At 44.0% G+C, this 13,991-nt stretch overlaps 1 protein-coding gene across 2 annotated transcripts in view; it reads right to left on the bottom strand.

Moving 5' to 3' along the window:
- Positions 1-761: 761 nt before the first annotated feature.
- The window catches only part of SUCLG2 (succinate-CoA ligase GDP-forming subunit beta), a 253,402-nt gene continuing 240,172 nt past the window's right edge, over positions 762-13,991 (bottom strand). For both annotated transcript variants that reach the window (XM_087431301.1, XM_004419902.3), the window contains one exon: positions 762-1,864. In XM_087431301.1, coding sequence (XP_087287427.1) covers positions 1,749-1,864 — 116 coding nt within the window. In that variant the 3' untranslated portion in view covers positions 762-1,748. The remainder of the gene's footprint in view (positions 1,865-13,991) is intronic.

A 13,991-nucleotide genomic window follows, 5' to 3' on the forward strand; every position in this document is an offset into this window, starting at 1 on the left:
ATGAATCTACAAAAATAATGACTTTTTAGCTTTTGTCCACATGTGAAATTTATGAGAACAATGTAAACTGGTAAAAAACAAAGAAGTTTGGTCTGCTACACATTTGTGGTTTTTTTTTTTTTTTTGTGAGGAAGATCAGCCCTGAGCTAACATCCGTGCTAATCCTCCTCTTTTTGCTGAGAAGACCAACTCTGAGCTAACATCTATTGCCAATCCTCCTCCTTCCCCCCACCCCCGAAGCCCCAGTAGATAGTTGGATGTCACAGTTGCACATCCTTCTAGTTGCTGTATGTGGGACGCGGCCTCAGCATGGCCGGAGAAGCAGCACGTCGGTGCGTGCCCGGATCCGAACCCAGGCCGCCAGTATTGGAGCGCGCGCACTTAACTGCTAAGCCACGGGGCTGGCCCCGCATTTGTATTTTGAGAGGAAAATTGTTAATGCTGGCAGCTGAGCCTCACTAAATGGGAGGAGTTTATGTCAGTATATTTCCTTTAGCACTAGGCAGACTGAAGTCACATTTTAACCTGTTATACATTTGTGACACTTACGTGGACTTCTGGTTTGTATACAATTTTTATTCTTTCATTGAATAGTCTCCTAACAGAAATGGTTACTGATAAAGTTGAGTGGAACTGAAATAATCCTAGGACAACCCAAATTTCCTAATTTTGAAATATGCCTAAGACACCAAGGCTAGTGTTTTAGTAAAATAAAAATTGTTTGAGGAATAAAATTGACGAAAATGAGAAATATACAGATCTTAGAGCTTACAAAACATAAGATTTTATTTAAATTCGTGTACAGATAAAAATTTACCAAAATTTCAACAAAAACCTAATTCAAATTCTTCCCCACCACAAAAATGGACATTATGTAAAAAAAGCCACATTCTCTCAATTACATTTTCCCAGCTGGTAGATTCTGGGCAGAAAGGGGAGGGGAGAGAAGATACCGACACTCACAACACAATTTGATCTTCTGTGACGTCTCATCTTGAAATGACTTAATTGAGGAGATTTCCAAAAGAATCAGCATTCTTCAGTTTTGACATTAAAACGGAAGTTTCTACTCCAAAATCACAAATAAGGCTTCTGGCTTTATTTTTAGTGTGAGGTAAACAGTATATTCAATATTAAGGCAAATGGTAGAATACATGTATGAGATATTAGTGTGGACCTTCCACTGTAAAATATATTTTGGAATATCCATGAATTTTCCAAACATGTTGAAATTAGAAAATTGTAAAAACTGTTGCAGCGTGTAACAGCTCTTTGTTTGAATGTCTTTGCTTCGCCTTTCTGATAGTGAATATGTTAAATGTAATCTGGTCTGAGTTTTTTATGGCCTGTGATTTTTGTATTACATAGGACTAAATGTTCACCAAAATTGTAAATGAATCAGGGCCTGATTTCAAATTCTCTCTCTCTATATATAAACTGTTTGGCCACACAGACTACTCCCCAAAGTTGGGGAAACAAGGCCTACGGAGCAGGTTTACCATGACAGAAAAGTATGAGAACACAGGACATTAATTTAATAAAGACTATAAGTGAAATCAGATTATTTAGGTTGTTTAGAAATCTTATTCAAGAAAATACAGATTTAAAATTTTTCATACAGTGATTGTTGCTCATCCCCTCCCCCTGTTTTTTCCCAATGAGATAACCATTTCCTTCACAGTGATGAGAAAACCATCCCTTTTTATGGGAAAACGGACTTCTTCCTCCAAGGCATCAGGAGAAAGGCGTCACTTCTTAGCCACGCTGGCCACAGCTTTCTTGGCTGCATCCTCCAGGTCGGCGGCCGAAGTAATGGGAAGCCCGCTGTTATTGAGTATGTTCTGGGCCTCGTGGACATTGGTTCCTAGAAGGGGTGGGGTGGGGATAATGGTCAGTTACTGAAATGAAACAAGGTGGTGCCCTGGGAAGTTTTGTACAACCTGAGACCACAGGATACCCGGCTCTCACCTACACAATTTAATTACAGCTCAGTTTCAGCTTTTTATGATCCAGATCTGGCTATTTAGATAGATCCAAATGACAAATTTATTTTTTTCCTCTTTTCACCTCAAATGTCTGGAATTAGAAAGATACTGCATAAGTTTTTTCTGGCATTTAAAAAAATGGAAATAATGAGGTTCTTATTAAGACTGTGAATAGAGACAGATAACCACTTGTTCAACTAGTTTGAAAGAGGAAAATCTTCTGAAATGGATTTATCTCTTGATTGAATAGTCTAAATACTGAATCTAAAAAAAAAGCCTTGTGTAAAAAAGGAGCAAGAGAAAGGTAAATCAGGGTGTTGGGATGGTATGGAAGACCTAGAGTAACACAGCAGGATGCACAGACTCATCTATTTATAGCTGTATTCCTTTTCACCAGGAAATGAATGAAATACAGGTTCTAATCAATGTCATTGACAGGAAAGATTATGTGACAAGATCTATATCAAGGGGTGGTCCAGCTAGAAAAGAAGATGAAAGACAGGACTTGCAAGAGACTAATGGACTTTTTTTACTGATAACAGCTGACATTTCTGCTGATAATCCAGTCAAGTGGATTTCACGTGGTTTGGGCCCATTTGTCTTAAAGCCTTCTTGAAATGAAGGGTCCGAGTCGTGACCTAATCTGAGATTTGAAGTTCAGAGAAACTGCCCTCCTATGGCCACGAATCCACTGCTCTGGAGACAATGACAGTATTCAATGCGTCCATTCCTGCTTCCTCCTCACTCTATATAAGAAAAAGGGCCGGGGCCCTAAAAATGAGCATTGCAGCCTCTAATGATGTCTCTTGGCCATTCCTGGTGGATCAGTAGCATTTGCTGGCCAACCCACCCCACTCAAAGGCATGCTTTGGCGACTGACTATTTAACATGCGAACTGCTTTTCTGTTCTTTCAGACTGAACAAGCCCGGAGGAGAAATGTGATAAAATTTAAGTCTAATGAAATAATCTCATCTTACATCATTTCCTGTGCTTTTATCTAGGTAGCAAGACAGGGCCTATTTATAAACAAAGACCTTGCAAAACAGGCCTTGGAGGACCTAAGCATGCAAATAAAAAGGAGGTGCTTATCAGCATGTTTCATACAAAAAGGCAAAGGCCGAGTTAAAGAGAAACAGTTGGACTGAAAAGGTGATGGAGCGTTGATTGTCCCAGGACCCTGGGTCCACCAAAGCAGTGCTGAGGGGGACACTTGGCACTGGGTCATTGGCTCAAGGCTACTTGCTGCTGCTTGACACAGGAATCTCATGAATGGCCTCTCTGGAAAGCAACAGCTCGAAAGGCAAGGAAGTTGTTACCTGAGACCCCCAGCCTCTCATCCTGGCTCCGCCGCGTATTAGTTGTGTAGTTTTGGGTAAATCATTTAACTCCTTTGAGCCTCAACTTCTTTATCTCCAGACATAACATTACGATCATCTGCCTTATAACTAATATTCATTAAGCAATTACATATGCCAGACATAATGCTACATGACTTACACGCAGCATATGAAATCTTTACAATGACTACATCTGGGGCCTATGAACCCTATTTCACAGATGAGATCATTGAGGCACAGAGAGGTTAAATAACTTTTCATACAGGATATAAGTGTCAGAGATGGGACTTGAACCCTGTTCTCTCTAATCACACAAACTTAAATTTCCTAAAGATATGCTGGTCTGTTTCCCTGTCTGTAAAATGAGGATAACAATGCTGATAGCATAGGCTGCAATGAGAAGCAAATGAGATAATACATAGGAAAGCCATTTTGTAAATGGCAAAGTATCTGCGGCCGACCCGGCTGGCTGTCCACCAGAGATTCATGCTCCTCTTCTACCAAGGAGAGCTGTTGAAGCTGCCAGACCAGGAACCGTGTTTTCCAGGCCCCCTGCATCTAGGTGGGGTCATGTGACTGAGTTCTGGCCAATGGAGTGTAAGTGGATATGAAACACATGCCCATAAAAATCTCCAATACTCTCTGTTTTTCCTGTCTGTCTTCTGGAATGATGCCAACCAGGACAACCCTGGAAGGCACCTTTTTAAGATGGCAACGACTCCTTCAGCATGAATAACTGGGGAGCAGAGCACCCCACTCACTCACCCTCTCAAACTTTAAATGAATAAGAAAGAACCTTCTATTATGTTAAGTCTCTGACATTTCACCATTTATCTGTTGTTACAGGAGCTAGCATTACTTTAACATATTACTTTGTAAATGTGGTAGGCAGCTTCTAAAATGGCTCTCAAATGACTGCTCCCCACCTCCTGGTGTTCACACTCCTGTATAATCCTCCCCCCTTGAGCATGGGATGGATCCACCAACTTGCCTCTAACGAACAAGAATACAGCAAAAGTGATGGGTGTCATTTCTGAGAGTAGGCTACAAAAGGCCACAACTTCTGTCTTGTTCCTTCTCACTCTTCGTTTGTTCTCTCTGATGAAGCAAACTGCCACACTGTGGGCTGTCCTACGGAGAAGCTCATGAGGCAAGGAACTAAAGGCAGCCTCCAGCCAAAAGCCAGTGAGGACTGAGGCCTCTGGTCCAACAACCCATGAGGAACTACATCCTGGCAACAACCGTGTTGAGTGCGCCTTGGGTGACTCTCCCCAGTCAAGCCTGGACATGACAGTAGCTCTGGCCGACCCCTTGACTGCAGCCTCGGGAGAGACCCTGAGTCAGAGGACTCAGCTAAGCCACACCTGATTCCCCATCACAGAAACTGTGAGATAATCAATGTTTCTTGTGTGAAACTGCTAAATTTCAGGGCAATTTGTGACACATTGGTACTTAGCTAACGCAGAGTTAAGATTTATTATTTCATTAACACAACCTCAGTGTGCATTTTGATTCATTTGGTAAAGTTTCAGCCAAGGTCCCAGAGGTTGAAAAGTAGGACAGAAGGTCCGTCTGTGGCAGCTGTTGGATACCAGGCTAAGGAATTCAGACATTAACCTGAAGGCAGGGCTTTCCTGTTGTAATGACACAGCGTGAAGCAAAGCCCTGACTGATACAGAAGTGAATTGGTCTTTGGACCAGAGGGTGAATGAAAGTTAAATATGTAAATTTCTCTCTCCTTCAACAAAGACGTGGACTAGAATTCTCTCCCCAACTGGCCTCCAATCTGCCAGGGAAGAAATCTAAGATACAAAAAGTCTCCTCTCCCTCTTCCCTCCCTCGTCAGAGTGCCCTCCAATCTCAACACACGACTCCAAAGACCCCAAGGCATCACCCTAAGACACACACTCATCGGCCTGAACATTCCTCATCTTCTGGCTCTACCCTTCCTTGGTGTGAGTCCTCCTGCGGGCACAGATCTTATCCAGCCCTGTCAAGCTCTCTCTAACTGGACTGATAGAGGAATTAGCAGTGCCAGTAGTAGCGATAATAATAATAAAAGCAATAATAGCAACTATCACTTAGCGTGAGTCACACATTGTTTTGGGGTTCTAAGTGCACTAGCTCATATCTTCCTCAATCACAACGCCGAGACAGCTGCTATTATTATCTTCCCTTTACAGATAAGAGGACTGAGGCAAAAATTAGTTAAAGGCTAAAGTCTAGCTAGCATGGCTAGTAATAGCTAGGATGTAGTGGAATGAGCATTCAACGTGCTCTCTCACTGGTTTGAATAATTTCTGGAACTAACACTTGAAATATCCTTTCTGAACCTTGAATAACTCCTTCTTATGATTTTGTAAATATATATCATGATAATAATGTTGAGAATAAAAAATCTCTACATTTTTTTGGTTTACAAAGTCTACCCACATTACTCTATTTGACCTGTACAATGACCTTCTGAGCTGGGTGTTTATAAATCAGCTCTTTTTTTTTTTAGCTCCGAGCACTGAGGTTTAGTGACTGACAGGATTCAGTCTCAAAAAACTTTGCTCTTTCCATTCTATTTTGATTTTCTTGCGACTGCTGTTTGGCATTTAAAATTTGCAGTATTTTCCCAAGCATGAGATCATCTGAATCTCAATGATGCCATAAATTATTTAAGAGCAAGGATCAGGTACAACTAGGGTGTCTGCTCTTTCCAACCCCCCCTTCTAATTAAACCTGCCCTACCCACTGTCTCTTGCTCAAGGAGGGACTACAGGCTCTCTGCCTAGAGGGAGACATCCACTGTTCCCAAGATATTACTGCACCTGATCCAAGGGCGGTCCAAATACAGATGTTGGTGATTAGCTTGGCCAATTAGATTCACTCTCCTGAGAATCTGACCAGGTAGTAACACATGAAATAGTAGGAGCATGAAAAGGACTTACCAGCCACACGTAAGCAGGCAAGAGAAAGGCAGCACAAACACGCAGAGAGCAGTGGAGTCAAGTGTACAGACGAGTGCCGGAGGGCTGCTCCTGAGGTCTGCCTCTGACCCAGATCCTCCTCTTCCTGGGGGCCAGCTTGACTGTGGTTTCCCCCCATTCTGAGAACTGTTTGCTCAGTTTGCCCTGAGTTCCCTTCCATGTGTATGGATGAAATAAGCTTTTGACCATTTTATTTTTTTGAGAAAACTTCAATGGGCTGCTCTTCCTTGCAACCAAGAAGCCGCACTAAATCAGTTCCTTAATTTTAACACCCTCTTCAGCGTCCAACTAAGCACCCAATATTCCCAAGGGGAAAAATGATTTACAATTCCATGAACCTCCCAACAAGCTAGGCCTTTGGCCTTGCTGTGCCCTCCACTGGTGCTTTGTGGCCCTCTCTGTTTGGCTGATACCCCAACATTCATGAGCTCTCTCTTTAAATGGCATTTCTTTAGGTATATCTTCTTGCCACCACCTCCCAATACCCAAAGTAGAGCAGAGGCTCGTACAATGAGCTTCCAGAGACCTTGTACTTCCAGAATCACAGCACTATTGGGATTGCTTACTGACATTTCTTCCATCCCCACTAAACATAAGCTTCATGAAGGCTGATGTTTTGTCAGGATTGCTTACCAGGATCCATACATCACACAGGATGTGCTTGTTGATGGACTGAATAACTATGGATGCACCCATACTTACAAAGTGGGCTTGAGGAGGTGAAGTGGGGGTGGGTACTTTTCTGACCACCTTGCTCGCCCAATGCACCCCAAATAACCTTTTATAGGGTTGAAACAGAAACCCCAAATGGCCTGCGGGAAAATAAGGAGGAACTGTCCTGAGCTTTCTCAGGGTTCTCCTGGGGCTCTGGTAATGGCCTCTTTCTCTAAGAAGGGCCACGTGGCAGCTGGCTGTGTTCAGTGCCCTCGAGTGAGGACTCCAAGCTGCCGCCATTCCTCTCCCCCGAGCAGCTCTGTGTGCCCCAGGCAACTGGGGCCTTGCTCAAGGTTACCCACCAGTGGGCAGGCCCAGGGTAAGAGGAGGGGGAGCAGCTCTCCAGAAAAACACGGCCCTTCTCTCCTTCCAGCTGCTCCTGCAGGGCCATATCAAAACGCCTAATTGCTTCATAATTCCAGGATCCACTAAAGTGAATTTTAATTACACTTTCAGTTACACTTTAATGACAGCCTTAATTATTAAGCATATAGTAGGCATGCTCAGAACCAAGCAGTTCTGGAAGGGATCCTCACATTGAAATAGCAAGCTTAGGCATAGGGCTCTGAGAAGAAATGGAGCATAGACAGAGGCACTGTAGCCAGATGAAGATCTGTCACACAAGGTGTGGGGGTCAGAAACAGAGGCAAGAAAGAGAGAGAGAGAGACACACACACACACACACACACACACACACACACAGAATGAGATGAAACAGAGGCAGCAGAGTCAAAAAGAATGAGACAGAAAGAGAGGCAGGAGAGAGACATAGAGAAAGAGTAACAAGAGATACACAGAGGGAGAAGGGGAAAGGGATAGAAAGAGGCCACAGATTTAGACAGACAAGCGACGAGAGAGAGGGAGATGCAGAGGGGTAGAAGAAGAAAACGAAGAGGAGAAAAAGAGAGAGCAGAGACATATGAAAAGAGAGAGAGAGTCGTGAGGAATAACACAGAGAGGGACAGACGCATGAAAAGAAAAAGAGAGGGACTGACAGAGTCAAATAGTGAGAGTGAGGGGGGAAAAAAACGAGCTTGCCAAGTCCCTTCCGCACCAGCCCCTACCCTGACCCTGCCAGCACCTCCCTGCCAGCACCTTAGAGGGCTCCTCCCAGGACGGCAGGGCTGTCCGTGGACAGGCCAGGGAGAAGCAAAGCCAGGGCCGGCCCTGCTGCCCACTGACCCTGACATGGCTAGAAATTACAACTTGCTTCCTTGTTCCTGTTGAGAGAGCAGCTGGAAGGGGAAGTGGGAACTCACAGAGACGAGAGTTAAAAACAGCAGCCACTGAAAGGAGGTCACTGGAAAAGAGAAGCAGAACAGAGGACGCCCTGGGCAAAGGCTTGCTAGTTTGTGGATTCCTTTGGTTAACGATATTAGGTGAATATTTGAGGTTAGTTCCTTCTTGATTCACCAAGTAGCTGACATCTACTCCCCATCCCCTTCCCTGCCTTTATTTCTAAATAGAAACGATCACAGCTGCTTTAAACTCCAACACGGAATTAAGAGTTCCAAAGAGAGCGTTTACGCCTATGTACCCAATTACAAAGAAAATTGATCTCTTCCCCACATTTAAATAGAACTGCTGACATGTTCTAATATTTATTAAATGCTGCATTGCTTTTTAATGAGGCTGCAGGACAACACTTTTAATAACCACCTGTACAGATAACTGATCAACTCACGCTGGCGAACTTCAGGCACTTGTGAATATCTGCTTGTTGAAAGCCACTCAGCTAAATGTTATCTACCACTGCACGCCTTAGACATGGCAACGCATAGAGAATCAAAGGGGAAGGATTCTAAAATGAACTCTTGCTCTGCTGGTAGAGGATATTATTAAAAATATAATAATTATTATTAAAATCTTGAAAATTCTCCACCTCTTCTGCCTGTTTTACCACTGACTTCCCGCCACTGGGTGGAGTGAGAGAGCTGTAAACAGAGATGCAAGGTTCATTTATCAAAACTTGTTCTTTGCTTTCACTGCATGTGAGAGAAAATAATGGTAGTGGACACAAATTACAGGGTTTTGTTCAAAAGGTGCAGTCCTTCCCCCCTCCCCTCCAGGCCAGCCTTTTAGCACAGGGCTGTGAAGAAAACCACTCTTTAGTCTGGAAGTGTATAGAAGCTGTCTTTCTAAACTTATTATTTTAATAGGAATTCAAGTTGTTTTTTAAAGAATACAATAGTTAGCACTTATTGAGTAAATACTAGGTACAATAAATGCTTTTTGGATACATGACTTAAGGGGTTCTCAAGTATCATATCATGTTCATTTTCGTAGCAACCCTAAAGTCCACATCATTTTTATCCTCATTTTACAGATAAGGCACCCGAGGCCCTGAGAGCTGAGGAAGCTGCCCAAGGCCCCCAGCAAGTCAAAGGCTGAGCCAGGACTAGAATCCAGTTCGCCTGACTGCAAAGCCACATAACGCTATGCAGCCTGGCCTTTCAGTGCTAGAAGGAGTCGCAGGGATCCTTTAGGATAAGTCTCTGTTTCTACTAGAGGAAACTGAGGCCCAGAGCTGTTAGATGATTTGCTCAGGTCCAACGACCAGTTAGCCCGACAGGTCTGACTCGGTCTGGTGTTCCAAGTCAGGGCTGGCTAACTACGGCCTGCAGGCCAAATCCTGCCCACTGCCTCTTTTGGTACCACCTGTGAACTAAGAAGAGTTTTTACATTTTTAAATAGCTGGGGAAAAAAATCAGAAGAATAATATTTGGTGATACATGAAAATTACATGAAATTCAAATTTCAGTGTCCGTAAATAAAGTTTTGGTGGAACACAGCCAAAGTGACTCATTTGCAGATTGTCAACGGCTGCCTCTGTGCTACAGAGGCAGAGCTGAGTAGCTGTGACAGACGGTAGGGCCCATAGATCCTAAAACATTCTGACCCCTGCTCTAAGTAATCAAATGTTTTTTTTTCCTAGGAGAGGGGAGGTCAGTGGAAACAAACCAAATTCTACCAAGTAGCAGATTCTTCCTAAAATGTTCACTGCCCCTGTGTCCTTGCTCCTCCTTCCTTATTCTCCTGTCAAGTGACAATCAAACAGAGGAGGTCCATTTTCTTGGTGACATGTAAATTTAGATAACTTATCACATCTCTTTTGTCTAATTTTTGGAATGCTAGAAATGGAATAATTCACTGGGGATCAGAGGTAAGACTCCTGATGATTTAGCAGCCCTCACTTGTTTGAGACGATGGGCATCCAATATCTAGCACTTGGCTTGGCACACTGCAGCAGCCAACGGAGTCTCCCGCATATGGCCTCAGTCGAGTTACCCACAAGACCTTAGATAATATTGATACCTAACATTTATTGAGCCAGGGACCGTTCTGAGGTATTTTAAAACTCATCTGCACCTTACAACAACAACCTCTAAGGCTGCCATATTTTTATTTTCATGTCCCAGATGAGAGAGCTGAGGTTTTAAACCTGGCTCTGTTACTGACTAGCTAAGCGACCTGAGAAAGTTACAGCAGTTGGATGAGTATCTATTGAAATGCCTTGTATCCCTCACATTTCATAAAAATTAAAGATGATATAACATATCCTGTGGAGTTGTATCCTGTTCACACCTATTTTCCTCGATGATTTCTTCTCCCCTGGTAAGGAGAAACCGATGCCCAGGGTGTGAGCATGACAGTCATTCCTATGATGACAGCAGGAGTCACCAACTTCAGCGGCAAGAAGCCGACGACCAGGTTCTTCTCTACAAGGTTTCAAAGAATGGTGTGTATGTGCTTATGATCACTCAAGCAAGGCTCAGGACCAAGTCTAACACATATGCACTGAGGGCTTACGCTAGGTGCTTATGCTTTTGCTTTCAACTATGTTAGCCCTCAAAAAACCAACATACATATTAATGTAAACCAAAGGTACAGGAGACAAACTAGAATGGAGTGAACTCTCCGGCAAGCAAGGAGAGAACTGTTCTTTTGAAGAAGGAACGTTCAATATGCCTGAACATCTGCATGTGGACTTTCCTTTCATACCTTCCTTGAGTCTACCTTATGGCTTTCAATCCACATATAGTCTAATGCATGGGTGACCAGGGATTTTCAAAAGTAATTTTGGCAGTGTGAAACTTTTGTCTGAAATGCTAACTTTGGAACTTCACTGTTGGCTAAGAAGTGACATCACTGCATCACTCTGCATGATTCTGTACTTACGTGGGGGAAATCACTGAGTGGACCTCATTGCTAACATTTTCCTTGAGAAAAAGTTAGATTCTTAATATTCTTAATATTGCCTGCCAAATTCTTTCTTGACTTTTACAAAACCTTCAAGAGCTGAGGATGGAGGGATATTTAGACACAATTCCCACGGGAGTTCCCAGAATTCTAGGTCTTGCTGCTGGTCTCTTCTCTACACCAGGCTGCAAACCATGTCCCACTGTCTGTCTTTGGAACAAAGGTTTATCGTGGCACAGCCATATCCATTCCTTTCTGTATTGTCTACATTGCTTCTGCACTACAATAGCAGAGATGAGTTATTGCAACAGGGAATACACAGCTCACAAAGCCTAAAATCTGGCCCTTTACAGAAAAAGTCTGCAGACCTTTCTCTATACAGCCCAAATTTTTGGCCCTGTGGCTACAGAGGATAAGAACCCAGCCTCTTTTGGCACCTTTCCAGCTTGCAGTCCCCACTTCCCATTTCCGATACAGTGGGCAGTTACATTTCTAGGGAAGAAAATTCCACCTACTCTTGCTCTCTTTGAATCAACAACAACAAATACTTGGCTCAAGTGCCCCCACTCTCCTTTCTCACATCTGTGGTGGACAATAAAGATCATCCAACTCTTTTCCACTGAGCTAGGAGATAGCCTCAGTATCTTTATTGGCACAACAGTGCGCGCAGCCACTGCCAATAAACAGAAGGTAGCATGAGATGAAAGCTATTCGTCCTCCCTGTACTAAAACATTCTCATGGAGTCTTTCTGCCTAGGTAGCTCTGCGTCTGGACAGCCTCAAGGTGGCGTTCTCTAGGAGAGTCTTATTAACAGGACACAGTTGTCACCTGTAAAACAGCACAGAGCAAATCTACCTGTGTGTTTCTTCCCTGATAGCAATGTGCTCTCTCTCTCTCTCTTCGATGACAGATCATATATGACTTTCAAGTGTTACACAAGGAAATAGAGGCATGAAAAACGAACTAACTGGTCACTCAGAAAATACCCAGGGACCAGACGATGGTGTTGTGATATCATAAGCAGGACTCAGGATATGCCAGTCCCCAGACAGGCCATGCTCTAAGACCCCTCCTTATTAAAGCGCCCCCTGCCCCCGCCTCTGCTCAGGAAACAACTTCAGGCTCTTGCGTTTGAAGGGAGGACCACTGCCTAGATGGGGGTGAGCACCTGACTAAAAGGCAGCCCACTCCTGGGGTAGACCGATGGCCTGTGATGTGCATTAGGGGGGCATTTCCTTCCATGCAGAGGGCAGTCATCAGCACGACACTCTTGGTCTCTTCTCTGACCATCACTGGCTCTGGGGTGGCCACAGAGAGACTTATCTGATTGGAATGTTTGAAAGGAGCGAGTTGGCACCTGTAGCCCGGCCCCTTCCTCTGTCTTTCCTTTTGAGTATGCTGCTCACAGTGAGGCCAGGTCATGTTCTACCCCTCCAGGTCCTGCCCTGGGGGTGAAAGGCCCACCCAGGTCCAGCAGTGCCTGTGACTAAGTATGTAAAGCTGCCTAATTCTGGGGTTTGGAGTTGATGGTACACCATAACATGCATCCTTCACCTTCTTCTTTATCAGTAATGATGGTGATATTTTGGTCTTCTCAGTCCTTTATCTTATTTCTCACTAGGATCAGAACCCAGATGGGGAAGGATTTATTGGGTTCCCTGGTTGGTAGTGCTGTGGACAAGAGGGGTGACAGCTATTAGGTACGCTTCACAGATTGACAACCTATGGGACCTGGACTTCTAGGGAACACAGAGGGACCAGGCTGGCCTTAGCAAGAGGCCGAGTGGGTAGAGGCACCAAGAAAGAATGAAAAGAAGTGAGCATGTCAGAGTAGGGGCTTTCCAGGTACAAGTCCATTAAAGCTTACAGTAAATTTCCTTTTTATTAAGGTGGTGAGAGGGTCCCAAGTCATTACATTAAAAAAAAAAAAAAATGCTGCATAATACAGAGGCCATCTTCCTTAAAGAAGCCCTTGCCTGTAACTACAATGACTGCTTTCTTAAGGGGCATTAGAGGGCGTTCTCCTAGGTAAGGAGCGGATGTCCAACACGGCATGAATTTCAGTTACTCACATGAACTATCCAGGGGCAAAATGAAAACCCAAAGTGCCAAATATGGTAGATCATCTGTCTGGAAACTTAAATATTAGATCCAAAAAAGCTTTAACTCGACTAATACTTTAGGTTAGGTCCTGTGAGACTTGGTCTAATGTTTAAGGGTGGCAAAGTTTAAGCATTCAGAAGTGTTTATCAGTTTAGACAATGAGAGGATTTAAGGCTTGATGACACAACAGGATTGTCTCCAATTTCTCATCTGGTTTAACCTGGTGATGACGAATTAAACACCAGGGAGGAAAAACAGGGAGAAGATGATAGTGATTAAAGGGAGCAGAGGCCATGGATGTCAGTGTGAAGTGAAATGGGTCCCAGTAGGGATACACCCACTGGGTCAGTGAAAGAGGGAGGAGATGCTGAGAGGCGAGTGCGGCACTAGTAAGGCAGCAAGTAAGGTGAGGAATGGGATGTGAAGAAAACGGGGACCAGGAGAATCGAAACAGAGAGAGCAATGAGGATCAAACACAAAGAGGAGAAGAGACGGGCACTGACAGAGAACATCTGACCCCTCCTCCACGAACCACATTCCCAGTGACAGCAGCAACAGAACTGCAAAGGAGGCAAAGGAAAGATGTGCTCAGAGAGGCTGGGGGTGGAGGTGGGGAACAGGTCCCCCTTGCTTTGCAAGAGAACAGGGATTGAAAAGAGGAGAGAAGGTGAAAAC

This window comes from Ceratotherium simum, chromosome 5, assembly GCF_057802395.1.
Source record: "Ceratotherium simum simum isolate JZ-2026a chromosome 5, ASM5780239v1, whole genome shotgun sequence".
In the NCBI taxonomy this organism is placed as follows: Eukaryota; Metazoa; Chordata; class Mammalia; order Perissodactyla; family Rhinocerotidae; genus Ceratotherium; species Ceratotherium simum.